The following is a 14,653-nucleotide window of genomic DNA, read 5'->3' on the forward strand; positions in this document are numbered from 1 at the left end:
CCCCCCCCCCCCCGGGGCACAGTCCCCAACCCCAGCCCCCGGCCCATTACCATTTCTCCAGTGTGGCCAGACCAGCTCCCAGCAGGACTTTCCTGCCCCGCTATTGTTGACACGCACTGATCCGCCTGCTTATCCCTGCCCATTAGGAGCATTATCACCTCGTTTCCAGCCCCGGTGAAGCCTGACAAAGGGAAAAAGCCGCCTCATCCTCCAGCCCTGCCCCGCCCTTCCTCATTCCCTTAGAAATGTTTCCAGATGGCAAAAGGGCGGTGTTCCCCCTACCCTGAGGGTGAGGAGAGCCCAAGGAGAATAAGATTTGGGGGCCTGTGGCCGTACGAGGACGATGTAGGTGGCATGGGCATCAGACCCTGGACTCCCAACCTGCGAGGCACTTCTATCCCACGGAGATGTCTGGGGCAGCCATGCCAGGCTGGGCTGGAGGGGCAAGGGTGTGCCCTAGACTTGCAGTGCAGCTGCTGGGCTGTGCGTGATGGGCCCGGCCTGCCACCTGCCCACCCCCTGCCCACCCCCTGCCCTCACTCTACTGCCGTCTGGGCACCTGCTATGACCCAGGACAGCTCCTGGGTGGGGTTCAGCATGTGCCCGGTCAGGCTGTGGACCAGGGCAGCTGGTGCCCAGCAGGAGGGGGGCTGTGCCCAGGGAGCTTTTGGAGGCTAGGCAGCGTTTACACCCCTGTGCCCGGTTTGTGGAGGGCAGCTCTGGCCTTCTCCTGGATCCTTGACCTTGCCCCCTTTTGACGCCTACCCTAGACTTCTGAGTCCACCAAGGTTTGCTGAGTTCTGGGACCCCTGCCAATCAGGGTAGAGAAGGTATGGTGTAGAGACAGGAAGACTGATTTAAGCACCCCAAGACCTGGGTTTGAGGTCTGACTTATTCCCATACGGGTGGCATGAGCGAGCACATGCCCCTTATCTCTCGGAGCCTCAACGTTCTCATCTCTTGGGCAAGTGACCATCACTCGCAACTGTGTAGAAATTGGCATCCCAGTGAGGTCATCACGTGAGCCACAAAGTGCTGTATGAGTGCTAAATATTATGATTGGGGTGAGGCCCCAAGAAGTGAAGTGACTAGCCCGAGGGCACAAAGCCAGAAGGGGATGGGTTCAGGTCTCTCTCAGGATGGTACCCACTGTGCCCTGCGGCAGGGCCATTCCCCTCTTCACTCACGCACGCACACACGTGGCCCGTGGGCACCACTGCCTGCCCTTGCTCAGGGCTCCGACCCCTCCCCTCAGGCCCTGCGGGCTCTGTCAGGAGGTGGGGGTCAGGGGGGACTCCCACGGCCCTGCGCTCCCCAAGGCTCTGTGACGTAGACTGGCCCCCAACTCCATCCCACAGGTCTTCACCGGCATCTTCACAGCAGAGATGGTACTGAAGGTCATCGCCATGGACCCCTATGAGTACTTCCAGCAGGGCTGGAACATCTTCGACAGTATCATCGTCACCCTCAGCCTGGTGGAACTGGGCCTGGCCAACGTGCAAGGGCTGTCCGTGCTCCGCTCCTTCCGACTGGTGCGTGAGGCCCCGGGGCCCGGCTGAGGAGGGGCGGGATGCGGGTATGCAGAGAATGGGAGGGGAGATCCCCAAGAAGCCACTTGCGCACGCCACTCCGCCACTCAGAACCTTCCTTACTCGAAATGGGGAGAAAGAGAGCCCCTCCCTTATCACATAGCGTTGCCGGGGGGCCGAAATGGTAGCCCGGGAACTGACATTTGGACTTGACTCCTTAGTGACCTTGGGTGACAGTGGAGCAGGCACCATATTGCAGACCTGAAGGCTGGGGCTCAGGAAGCTCGTTAGTAGTGGGATCAGGAGTCGGGTTTAGTATCCTTTCCACCACCCCATAGGATCACTTTTATTCTTACCGAATCTCTGCGTACCTATCGCCCACTCCACCAGCCATCAACGTTCTGTGGTTCTCGTTCCATCTGTCCCCTACTTTTTATGGGGGGAGCCTGTTAAAGCGAATCCTGACATAGAGTGTCACTTGTAAATACTTCAGTTTGTATCTTTAAGAGATAAGGATTCTTTTTCTTGTGAACACACGAAGAGGATGAGGTGGTCGGATAGGAGTCTTCCCATTTAACAGAGCGGCAGACTGAGGCCTCGGATCGCTCATGGGGTGGGGATTCGAGTTGTTCTGCAGAGGTCTTTCTCCCAAGGACGGGGCTCCCTCGGGTTGGCCTGGAGTTGGGGGGCCCTGGGCCTCACTGGCCCCCGCGCTCCCCCTGCCCCCCGCCCCCCGGCAGCTGCGGGTCTTCAAACTGGCCAAGTCGTGGCCGACGCTGAACATGCTCATCAAGATCATCGGCAACTCGGTGGGCGCGCTGGGCAACCTGACGCTGGTGCTGGCCATCATTGTGTTCATCTTCGCCGTCGTGGGCATGCAGCTGTTCGGCAAGAGCTACAAGGAGTGCGTGTGCAAGATCGCGGCCGACTGCAGCCTGCCCCGCTGGCACATGAACGACTTCTTCCACTCCTTCCTCATCGTCTTCCGCATCCTGTGCGGGGAGTGGATCGAGACCATGTGGGACTGCATGGAGGTGGCCGGCCAGGCCATGTGCCTCACGGTCTTCCTCATGGTCATGGTCATCGGCAACCTAGTGGTGAGTTAGGCCGGCTGGGTGCCCCCCCGCCGCCGCCCACCGCCAGGAAACCCAAGCATCCAAAACATGTCCCATTCAATTATGTCCTTTACATCGGGCCTTCCTTCAAGGGCCTTTGTCCCAGGTGGTTAAACTGGGTGAAATCATTGACGCAGGACTGTATTCTACCTGCCCCACTCAAAAACCCAATTTTATATGGTTTAACCTGCTGGAGAATCACCTGGAAGTTTCTTAAAACCCAGATGGATTCCTGGCCCCACATCTGCAGAGTCTCTGATTCAGCAGCTTGGGGCCAGGGCCTGGGAATCTGCATTTCTAACCAGGGCAGCTGTTGCTGGTCCAGAGATGACACTGTGCGTAGTACCGTTGAAACCTAGTGTTTGGGGCAAAGTAACATGATAACTGGAGTCAACCAGACCCACGCTGCAGGCCCAGCTCTGTTGTCATCTGTGTGACCTTGAACAAACGACTGCTCTGTGGTCAGCTGGGTGCGGGAAGGCGGCACGCAGGGTTGGCACCAGCACTCCCGGGCCTCCTGGCCCTCTCTCACTCTCCTCCATTCCTGGAATTGGGCCCCAGGAGTGGGGAGAATCCAGAGATGGCATAAACTGCCTTCATCCTGCCCCTTTCTGTGGCTCAGGGCTTCCCTGTGGGGCTGGTGCAAGGGTGGAGCTGCAGGGGGGCCCACGAGGAGTAGGGGTGCAGGCCACGGTCACGCTGACCATCATTTCTGTGGCTGTGGCCCGGGGTGGCGTCTGCATCCTGACTCCCACAACCCTTGCCCTGCTCAGGGTGGGCGGCACTCCTGCCAGGAACTCTGTGCCCAGCTGCCCCCTGCCCTGGCTGACGCTGCCCTGGGCAACAGGGGGGTGGGAAGACGCACATCTCCACGTTCCGCAAAGGCCGGTGGAATTCTTGGGCTGCTGGGTCAGCCCTTCTCAGATATCGCTGAGCTCCAGCTGGGGGCAGGAGCGGGCTGGCGGGGAGGGGTGTCACCTCCACTGAGGTAGAGACTGTGGGTAGAGGTCCTGAGCCCCCAGGGACAGCTAGGCAGGAGAACCCCAGCTGGTTGTCCCTGGGAGAGGTCGGGACATGGGGAGAGAGAGAGAAGATGCCCCAGCAGAACTTCGGGGTGGAATTGGGGTGGGTAGCTAGCTCTGAGTAGAAGTTTGTGAAGGTAAGTTTAAGGGCCCAGCATGACTATAAGGGTCTGCAGTGGGTTTCCCTCTGCACATGTGTAAACTCAAAAACATTGCAAGCCCCTGCTTTGCCACTTACTGACAGAAGTTATTTAACCCTCTCTAGCCTCAATTTTTCTCATGCAGAAAATGGGGATGGTAATGGTGGTGACCCAATTCAGCACATGGTCTGAGCGCTCAGCAAAGCACCTGGTCTACAAGGCCGGGGGAGCAGGGAGTGGTGGTTCAGGTCCCCACCATAGGTGTCACCGCCACCCTCCCCGAGGACTGGGCTCCTGCCATGCGCCCGTCCCTGCGCAAAGGGCTTTAATGCTCTGCACAGCCCTGGGAGGTAGGTCACGTCGGCACCGTGCTCCGAGGAGCCACTGCCCGGAACCACACAGCTAGGGTGAGACTGAGCCCAGACTAGAACCTGGGTCTGCGTCACACCAGTAACAGCATCAGTAATAGCAGCGGTGGTGAGAATGACAGTGTCAACACAGGTGGTAACAATGGTGACACCCGACCTCTATGTGCATTTGTCCACCATTCTAGCACTTTCTGTGAATTTATGTCTTAATGCTTACCACCGCCCGGTGGGGACCTGCTGTTTCATCGCTATTCTGTAGAGGAGGAAGCAAAGGCTCAGGGAGGGAAGCTAGTAACCTGCACACGATCGGAACCCAAGCAGTCTTGCTCCGGAGTCTGGAACCCCTCACTGCCTCTGTGTGCCCGTCACATATGCGTGTCACCCCGCGCACACACACACAAGCACACACGCACACGCACCACTGATACTCTTTCCCAGCCTAGTTCTGCTGCTCTCTCGCTCTGTCGCCTTGCTCAGAGGGAGCCAGGCAGCCCGGGGAGGAGGCATCGGCAGCTCCTTGGGCACTGTCCCCGCCCACCACCCGCACCCCTCCCCCCCCAGCCCAGGCCTCGTGCAAGCTGGTGTCTGCCAGAGGGCACTGAGGCATCCTGCCAGGGAGTGTGGGGCCCCATGTCCCCTGCATCGTGGCACTTGGGCACTTCCTCTGGGTTACTGTGAAGCAGAGGAAATGACGAGGGCATAGGTAACCCACCCCTCAGAGCCCCTGGGGGAACATGATGACCATCCCCCTTCCCTCCAGTCCTCCTCCCCACGCCTTGCCTGAGGCAGCTATTTCTGTCCCAGGCAGGAGCCGTGTGCAAACCCTGCTGACCTAGAGAGCAGCTAATTCCCATCTCAGATGTGTTTCTGGCAACTGGATGCCTCCCCCCGACAAAGGGAAAGAAAGACCAATAAATGTTGTCTGGGGGCAAAGGAAGAAAAGTAGCTAGAGGGCAGAGAGATGGGGAGGAACCCCCCAGCACCTTCTCCCGAAGNGTATATATATATATATATATATATATATACACACACACACACTTCAAATATATTATGCTAACGTGGTAGCTAAGGTGATGATAAAAAGACCTTGGAGGACCCCCCATGAAAGCCAGGCCGTGGGGGGCTCATGGAGAAGTCAGCACAAGGGTGGACATGTACAGGCTCCCCTACTCCTTCATGTTCACTCACACTCCCAGCCCTGGCCCAGCCAGCTTGAGGGGCCTCAGGCTTCCAGATCAGATCTACCATGGCCAGAGTAAGACCCGGCCCTGCCTCTGGGCTGACAGTTGCCAGGACCCCCCACCCCACCTGGATTTCACCTTTCTCCTCGTTCCCTGAGGGAAGGGGAGACAGATTGGTGGAAGGTAGAGCCACCACGCTGCACAACCTCTGAGGCTGCCATTCACATTGTAGTCTAAATGAATGATGTCCTCTAAAGTTATGCAATGACTGGACACCTGGATTCTGGTCCTGATGGTGCTGTATGTCACCAGGCACTTCCCTCTACCTCTCTGGGACTCAGTTTCCTTATTAATAAAATGCTGAGCTGGGCTCAGAGTTAATCATACTCTTCCCTGTACCTTGTACCGTCTGTCCTTGCACACATAACAGCAATATGTTTTGAGTGCCTACTGTGTGCTCTACTTGTATTGATCTTTTAATCCTCACAACAATGCAAGGAGGTGGGTACTGGAATCATCCCCATTATACCCATGAGGAAACTGAGGCACAGAGCGGTGATATGATGTGCCTCAGGACACATCGCTAGTAAACTGGGGTTCAAGGCCAAGCAGCATGGTTTCAAAGACTGTGCACCCCACTCCAGTCTCTACTGCCATGCAAACCCACTGCATTGTATCTGATTAAATGTCTCTACTAGTTTGGAGCTCCCTGACACCACAGTGGCAGAGGCTCAGCAAATGTCTGTCTCTGGAAACTAAAGCTGGAGACTGGAGGGGTAGACCAGTAACCCCTTAAGTCTTCCAGTAGGGAAATGGGAAGAGAACCAGGTGGAGCAGGGAATCCTGAGGAGAGAAAAGGGGGCGAATAGCAGTAGGCCAAATGCCCTTCCCAGAGCAATAGGGTACGTGCATCTGAGCACCGGGGAGCACAGGTTCCATTAACAGACAGGAAGAGAAGGCTCACAAATTCAGGGTCCCAATAAGTCCTGGAAACTCAGAGATGTGAGCCCTGTTCTTTGTTCTGCCTTCCCCAGCCGCGGAGGTGGAGGGCAGAGTCCTGGAAAGAGTCCCTGTCACCCAGGGGGCCTCCCCAAACCCTGCCTCTGCCATGGTCTTGCAGACTCCTATCATGTGCCTAAGCCTCGGCTTCTTTTTCTGCAAAGTGGGGGTGATAGCAACACTCCACCTCCCTGAGCGGTTGTGAGGATCCCATTAGGTGATATCCTTTTAAATGCCCCACGCGTGGTAGATCTGATGTGGAGGCCTGAGGCCCCTCAAGCTGGCTGAAGGTGGCACCCGCTGGGCCCCGAGGCTGAGCTGAGGTTCCTCCCAACCCCCGCTCCCCAGGTGCTGAACCTCTTCTTGGCCCTGCTGTTGAGCTCCTTCAGCGCCGACAGCCTGGCCGCCTCAGATGAGGACGGCGAGATGAACAACCTGCAGATCGCCATCGGGCGCATCAAGTGGGGCATCGGCTTCGCCAAAGCCTTTCTCCTGGGACTGCTGCACGGCAAGATCCTGAGCCCCAAGGAAATCACGCTCAGCCTCGGGGAGCCCGGGGAGCCCGGGGAGGCCGGGGAGAGTGCCCCAGAGGACGAGAAGAAGGAGCCGCCACCTGAGGAGGGCGACAAGGACCTGAAGAAGGACAATCACATCCTGAACCACATGGGCCTGGTTGACGGCTCTCCCCCCAGCATCGAGCTGGACCACCTCAACTTCATCAACAACCCCTACCTGACCATTCACGTGCCCATCGCTTCCGAGGAGTCCGACCTGGAGATGCCCACGGAGGAGGAGACTGACACTTTCTCAGAGCCTGAGGATGGCAAGGTGAGCCCATCACAGGGCCCGGCTTGAGGGGGCCGAGGGTCAGATAGACATGGCTTCAAATTTTTGCATGACCCTGGACAAGGCACAAATCCTGAGCCTCAGTTTCTCCATCTGTAATATGGGGGTAAGGGCACCTACCTCAGGGCATGGTCAGGAGCACTAGGTGAGATGCTGTGTATAAGCACATAGAAGGGTCTCTGTGCCTGGTGGCTGGTGATTATCCTGATGGGCCCTGCCTGGCCTTCGCCAGTGTCCCTTCTCTACAGCTCCGCACCTCCACCTGGGCCCCCTCTCACCAGCAGGTGGTGCTCTTGGACAGGATGTTCCTACCTGTGGCACCTTAGCTCCAGGGTTGGGACCCAAGAGGCCTCTCTTAATCCCCCTCTGGGCTTGAAGTCCCTCCCACTATCCCACTGGGGCCGGTCCCAAGCTCCCAGTGTGGGCCAAAGTGCTAGGTCTGGGCTGGGGACTCTGAGGGGCGAGGAAGTTTGGGGGGCCAATGAGGTTGGGTACAAGGAGAGCAGAGAGCTGGGCAGTCTCACCACTAGCCCTGACCCACCCACCCAGGAGATGCCCACTCCTCCTGCCTCTTTCCTGCAAGGTTGACAGAGGGACTGGTAGTCACCCCCAGAAGCTCAGCCTGAGCCTCTCAGGGGAGTGGACTCTGAGCCCCGCAACCCATCCTCCAGCTCTGGCAAGAGAATGGCTGGCACATCAGGTAGGGCAGGGCCCCTGCCCACCTCCACCCTATCGGCCCTGGGCCTGGCTGGGCACTAGAGTCTCAAAGAACTTTGCCCTGAAAGCTCTTGACTCCTTATTCCCCCCAGATATGTGTCACGCTGACTTACCAGGGGGCTGAGTGCCTGCCAAGCTATAAATACCCAGGGAAATGTGGCACCGACCTCGGTATGAGGAGCGAGGGGAGGGGAGGGCTGGAGAGCACCCAGGGCCAAGGCTCTGGGGACTCTCAGGGGGGCAAACAAGACTCCAAGGGGGATTGTGGGAGTTGGGCCACACAGGCAGGGCAGGTGGCTTACTGGGTGCCCTGGCTGACCTAATGCCTGCCTCGGTTTCCCTTTCTGTCAACTGGGCACAAGGGGACCTCCATAGTTTTCTGATGACCATTCTGGATCCAAAGGCTGCCCCCCAAGCTGCTCTCTCCCTCTTCCCCTTCAGGGACCTCAACTCCAGCCATGAAGGGGTCCCCTTGAAGAGGGAAGCTAGGGCCAGGAACCTGGCTTGGGACAGTACCAGCAAGAGGTGGGGGAGGCCTGGCCAGGCCAGCACCAGCCTCCACCATCCTGCCCCACTCCCATCTGGTTCCCTTGGCCCGAGGCTGGAGCTTCTGCTGGGGAAAGTTTTCTATTCTTTCTGGGCTCCTCAGCGCAGCAGACCCTGGGCATGGGAAGGCTCAGACCTTGAGGACACTGTGTGCCATCCCCTGCGAGCTATGGCAGCCCCAGCTCCATTCTGACCCCGTTCATGCTCCCTCAAAAGTCCCTTCAGGCCTCTTGTTACTCTGCTGCCCCCACCCCACGCTTCTCAGGACCCCCAGCCTGGCTCAGCCACCCCCCAGCCTCTTCCCTTACCTGAGGCCCTCGCCTGCCTCTTTGTGCCCTCATCACCCCTTCCCAGGCCTCGGCCCTGCCCCCTTCCAAATCGAAGTGCCGTGAGGGCAGGACCACCACTGCCTTGTTCACTGTGGTTCTCCTGCTAGGCCACAGTGCTGGCTCCATAATCCTGGGCTCAGGGAATGAATGAATGAGTAGGTCAGCTCCACCCCCTCTTTCTCTTTTCCCTTCTGGTCTCCCATCCTGACCTCCGTTCACCTGGTGGGAGGACCCAGGGCTCATGTGACCCTGTGGTCCCCTGCAGAAGCCACCTCAGCCCCTCGATGGGAACTCCTCCGTCTGCAGCACCGCCGACTATAAGCCCCCCGAGGAGGACCCCGAGGAGCAGGCTGAAGAGAACCCTGACGGGGAGCAGCCTGAGGAGTGCTTCACAGAGGGTGAGGGCGAGCCCATGTGCGTGCACCCCCCCACCTCACCTGGTGCCTCCCCCAGCCCAGCAGCCCTGGAAGGGACAGACCATGCCAGGGCCGGTGGGGGGCAGCAGCATCCTCAAGACATCTCAGGATCACGTGCATCACGGAACATGCAGAGCCTCCCCTCGCCCCCTCCCCACCCCCGCCCCCCGCCCATGCTGCTCGGCCCTAACACACCCTGGGGGGAATACAGCCCCAGAGAGGGGTGCCAGAGCCCGGGTGCCTCCTAGCCCCTGACCCCCTGAGCCTCAAGCGGGTGCGGTGGGTGCAGCACTGGCCCCTGAGGACTGCCGTGCGGAATCCCCACAGGGCCCTGAGTGTGACCTGGTGCTTGGAAATGGCCAGTGCTTGGGAATGGCTGCTCTAAGACTGTTACCCTCCTCGGCTTCATCCGCAGAGAGGGGCCAGCCCAGCCCTTCAGGAGCGAGCCCTGAGGACACACTTTTGCCCCCAGGGCCTGGGCTGGGCAGCGTGAAGGCTGCCTGGGAGAGATGGGGAAGGTGGGGGTCAGCCGATCCCAGGAAGGTGGTGGGAACAAGCTGACCGCATGTCTGGAGGCAGCCCCCAGTCCTGTGATGTGGTGCCCTTGCCCCTTCCCTCCCCCAGCCTGCGTGCAACGCTGCCCTTTCCTCTACGTGGACATCTCCCAGGGCCGTGGGAAGATGTGGTGGACACTCCGCAGGGCCTGCTTCAAGATTGTCGAGCACAACTGGTTCGAGACCTTCATCGTCTTCATGATCCTGCTCAGCAGTGGAGCCTTGGTAAGTGTCGCCCGGGGGACGGGCGTGGGCAGAGGCAGGTGCCAGGCCCAAAGGAGGGCCTCCCAGGGCCCCCTCCTTTCCATACTATGGGAGGGATGAGGCCTGGGCAGTCTCGACCCCAGAGAATCCTAAAGGGGCTCACTTGTGGTTGCAGGATATGACATAGAGAGTGTTCATTTTCTTAAAGCCACAGGCGGGGTCCGACTGTGTGGGCACCCCCAGCGACAGGTGCCAGCCAGGGCAGAGGCGGGAAGGCCCTGGGAATGTTGACTTGGGGGGTCAGGGTTGAAGATGTGTCACTGTGCAGACCCCCAACAAATGACTGAGTGTCCCTGGGGAACGGCTGCTGAGGGGATGCTCCCCCTGAGGAAACTCGCTAGCTCCCATGGGCCCCGGGGAGTCTGAGAGAAACCAACAGCCTGCCCCTGGCCTGACCCCGGTGCCGGTGCCGGACGCCTGGGAAGCAGCAGCAGCAGGCAGGGTGGGGGACCTGGGGGCGGCCCCGGCCTCCCTGGGCCCCGGCCACCCCCGGCCGTGCTGGCGTACCTAGGCCTTCGAGGACATCTACATCGAGCAGCGACGAGTCATCCGCACCATCCTGGAGTACGCGGACAAGGTCTTCACCTACGTCTTCATCCTGGAGATGCTGCTCAAGTGGGTGGCCTACGGCTTCAAGGTGTACTTCACCAACGCCTGGTGCTGGCTCGACTTCCTCATCGTGGACGTGAGTCTGCCCTGCGGCCAGATCCAGAGCGCCCTGGCCTTGAGGCCCCGCCCGCCCTGACCAGCCCACCCTCCCTCTGCAGGTCTCCATCATCAGTCTGGTGGCCAACTGGCTGGGCTACTCGGAGCTGGGACCCATCAAATCCCTGCGGACGCTGAGGGCGCTACGTCCCCTGAGGGCGCTGTCCCGATTTGAGGGCATGAGGGTGGGTGCCGAAGGGGGCTCTGAGGAGGGCTAGGGATTGGGGGAGCAGCTACCACAAGGCAAGGTGCAGGGGGCTCAGTTCTGTACTCCAGCCACCACTGGGGTGGGGGGGGAGAGGTCTCGGACTCTGAGCCCTGGGGAAGGCCAGATCTGAAGGCCCCCAGACATCCTTCCACACCACCCAAATGCCCCTTCCGGCCCTCAGCCCCTCCTTGGCTCATCCCTGCCACCGCTGGGGGGCAGCAGAGGCTGCATCAGCTCTCAGGAGGGACCATGAGGGCACCGGGGCAGGGAGGGAGGAAGAAGGCAGGCAGGCCTATGGGTGTATAGGTGTCCCTCCCCGGCCTCAGACCCGGGCCCGCCAGGGCTCTGAAACCTGGATGAGCTGGCAGGTCCTGTGCCTGGGCTCTGAGCCTGCCCACCCTTCCCTCAGGCCCTTGAGAACAAAAGTGACAGTAAATAATAGAAGGTTTGGCCTAGACAATTGGGACTTCCCCAGCCAAGAGAGGTCTGTTGGGAACAAGACCCACTCGGAGGGACGGACGTCCATGAAGCAGCTGGTCACAGGCCAGCAGGGCACTCAGCCTGAGTGGCTCCCTCCTGTTCATGCAAGGGGCCAGCCAATGCTGGGTCCTCCCACCCCCAGAACAAGGGACCCCTGCTCCCTGAGGGGAAATGACCTGCTCGTGCAGCTGGCTGGTGCCCCAGCCAAGAATAGAGCTACCCCAGGCATCACCAGGTCTGTGCCACCCACTCTGTCTGGAGGTCATGAAACAGTTTCTCCTCAGAAAAGGACAATTCTCAGATTTCGCCCAGCCTGACAGAGTGAAGTTGGCCTGTGCGGCCAGGACTGGGGAGTGGGGCACAGGGCTCTAGTCTCAGGGTTCTGCTGCTTTGAAGATGCCAATGGCTTCTTCTCTGTATCTGTGTTTCTAATGCTGGGAGCAGATGAGCAGGGGGCCGGGTCACGGGGGCTGAGTTTCCTATGGGGGCCGAGGAAGGAGTGTTTGTCTCCTGCCTAGTGACCCGTGGCCAGGCTGCTTCCAGAGAAGCCTAGTGCCCCAACTCTGGGCTGACGGCTCCAGCCAAGCAGAGAGCCCTCTTCAACCACTAGGCCAGCAGCACCCCTAGCCCTACTCCTCACTTCCCCACCCCACCCCCAACATAGAGCCCAGCAGACTTCTCCCCAGGCCTGGCTCAGAGTGACCCTCCTCCAGGGAGCCTTCCCTGAATAACAATGTCCAGCCCTGTCTGGTCCCCTTGTTAGTACAGGTGGGGAGCCCTGTCCCAAAGGAGCCTGGGTAAAGATCTGGCAATGACCCCACCCCCCCGGACCCCCAGGTGGTGGTGAACGCCCTCTTGGGGGCCATCCCCTCCATCATGAACGTGCTGCTTGTCTGCCTCATCTTCTGGCTCATCTTCAGCATCATGGGCGTCAACCTGTTTGCTGGCAAGTTCTACTACTGCATCAACACCACCACCTCTGAGAGGTTCGACATCTCCGAGGTCAACAACAAGTCCGAGTGTGAGAGCCTGATGCACACCGGCCAGGTCCGCTGGCTCAACGTCAAGGTCAACTATGACAACGTGGGTCTAGGCTACCTCTCCCTCTTGCAGGTGGTAAGTGTAACCTGCTGCCCTTGCTAAAAACTGGGATGGAAGTGCTGAACCCACTGCTACTCCTTGTGAGGAGGCCACCCACCCCGCTCCCAGTGCTGTGGGACCCTGAGGTAGTATCTAGACCTCTTTGGTCTCTATTTGATGCCTGCCCCGTGGGGCTCTGGGGAGGACCAGGCTGGGGTGAGGAGGGAGACTCATGGATGGTGGAAATGGGAAGCAGCCCTCTCCTCACACCCAACCACATTCTCCCAGGCCACCTTCAAGGGCTGGATGGACATTATGTATGCGGCTGTGGACTCCCGGGAGGTGAGTGGGGCTCGCTGAGATGTGGTTGGTGAGCGAGCCGGGGGAGAGGATGCAGACCAGAGACACAATGGCAATTCTGCCTATCCCCAGCCCAATACCGCCTCCTCAGGAGCCCCCAAACTCGGCAGCCTGAGGGTGGAGGGGTCCACCTCTGGGCCCCTGGCCCTTCCTGCCCACAGTGAGATGGGGAGCAGGGAGCAGCCAACATATCCCCCCCAACCTCTCCATCCCATCCCATCCCATCCCAACCCCATCCTATCCCATCCCCATCTCATCCCATCCCATCCTGTCCTGTCCCATCCCATCCCATCCAGTCCCCTCCCCATCCCCTACCCATTCCATCCCCTCCCATCCCCATCTCATCCCATCCCCTTCTGTCCCATCCCCATCCCATCCGGTCCCATCCCCATCCCATCCGGTCCCATCCCATCCCGTCCCGTCCCGTCCCGTCCCGTCCCGTCCCATCCCATCCCATCCTGTTCTGTGGCCTCCGCAGAAGGAAGAACAGCCCCAGTATGAGGTGAACATCTACATGTACCTCTATTTTGTCATCTTCATCATCTTTGGGTCCTTCTTCACCCTCAACCTCTTTATCGGCGTCATCATTGACAATTTCAACCAGCAGAAGAAGAAGATGAGTATCCACCCACCTTCCCTGGGCTCCATCCTCCCTCCCTTCACTCACCCATCCCTTCCTACATTCCCACGTGCCGCCTCAGCACCTACTGTGCTGTGGCTGGTGGCATGATTGAGGCAGCAAGCCGGGGTTCAGATCCTCCCGGCGACTTTGAGAAAGTGACTCAGCCTCTGTGAACCTTGGTTACCTTATTAAGAAACAAGGTTGGTGCTGCCTACCCGGCTGGGTCATTCAGAGGACCCAACAAGATATTGATGGAAAGTGGCTCCAAACAGGCTATGAGCCAGTGCTGGTCCTCTTCCAGACTCTGTCCATCGCTCCACTCCCCTCCCTCCTTTCTCTGGACCCTATGGTCCCCCTTCCCCTTCCTCCCTCCCTCAGCCCCCATCTCTGGTCCCTCCAGGTCCCCCTGGTGGTGTGGGGACTGTTTTAAGGGTGGTGCCTGGGGTGGGGAAGTCCTGGAGGCAGAGAAGAGGGGCCTCCAACCTTACAGGCATCATCCCACTGTACTTGGGAGGGAAAGACATCTTCATGACGGAGGAACAGAAGAAATACTACAATGCCATGAAGAAGCTTGGCTCCAAGAAGCCTCAAAAGCCAATTCCCCGGCCCCAGGTACTGGCCCTCTGAGCCCCTCCTCCTACAGCCCGGATGAACCTCCTGCCCAAGGGCGCTGATGGGGGCAAAATCCAGGCTGCACTGTACCCACCGGACAGTGTCCCTGGCGTGAGGCCGGGTCCACCCGCAGGGAAGCTGGGCTCACTGCCGGGGAAACCCGCCTCTTTGTAACTGCACAGAGGCACCATGTGTGGGAGCAGTAGCGGCCTGATAAATCCTAGGTGCTGGCTTGCCCTTCATGTGGCCCTGCACAGCCCCCTAATGTCCACCCACCCCTTCGGCGGGTGGCCTCTGGAAGTGGGAGGGCCCTAGAAGCAGGAAGAAGAGGATGTCCAGACACCCTCCCCAGTGAGCAATGACTTCAGGAGAAGGATGAGAGGTTGCCAGGGGACCTTGATGGGAGGAAGGGTCCTAGAGTGAGGAAGAAGCCCATGGACCCCCCAGAATGGCCTCTCCAGATGAGTGTCCCCTCCCTGCCATGGCTGACTCTACCACAAGCCCTGACATCTCCTCTCTCTCTCTCTGTCATGCTGTTGTGTCACCCTGTGTCTCCTGCC

At 59.4% G+C, this 14,653-nt stretch overlaps 1 protein-coding gene across 1 annotated transcript in view; it reads left to right on the forward strand.

Annotated features, from left to right (window-relative positions):
- Window positions 1-14,653, forward strand: part of SCN4A (sodium voltage-gated channel alpha subunit 4) — a 30,118-nt gene that overhangs the window by 11,058 nt on the left and 4,407 nt on the right. Inside the window, exons 12-22 of the mRNA XM_040640403.1 lie at window positions 1,359-1,532; window positions 2,270-2,626; window positions 6,703-7,182; window positions 9,058-9,190; window positions 9,833-9,987; window positions 10,538-10,711; window positions 10,794-10,916; window positions 12,257-12,535; window positions 12,788-12,841; window positions 13,338-13,475; window positions 13,989-14,093. Coding sequence (XP_040496337.1) covers window positions 1,359-1,532; window positions 2,270-2,626; window positions 6,703-7,182; window positions 9,058-9,190; window positions 9,833-9,987; window positions 10,538-10,711; window positions 10,794-10,916; window positions 12,257-12,535; window positions 12,788-12,841; window positions 13,338-13,475; window positions 13,989-14,093 — 2,172 coding nt within the window. The remainder of the gene's footprint in view (window positions 1-1,358; window positions 1,533-2,269; window positions 2,627-6,702; window positions 7,183-9,057; window positions 9,191-9,832; window positions 9,988-10,537; window positions 10,712-10,793; window positions 10,917-12,256; window positions 12,536-12,787; window positions 12,842-13,337; window positions 13,476-13,988; window positions 14,094-14,653) is intronic.

This window comes from Ursus maritimus, unplaced genomic scaffold (assembly GCF_017311325.1).
Source record: "Ursus maritimus isolate PB19 unplaced genomic scaffold, ASM1731132v1 scaffold_24, whole genome shotgun sequence".
NCBI classification, from domain to species: domain Eukaryota; kingdom Metazoa; phylum Chordata; class Mammalia; order Carnivora; family Ursidae; genus Ursus; species Ursus maritimus.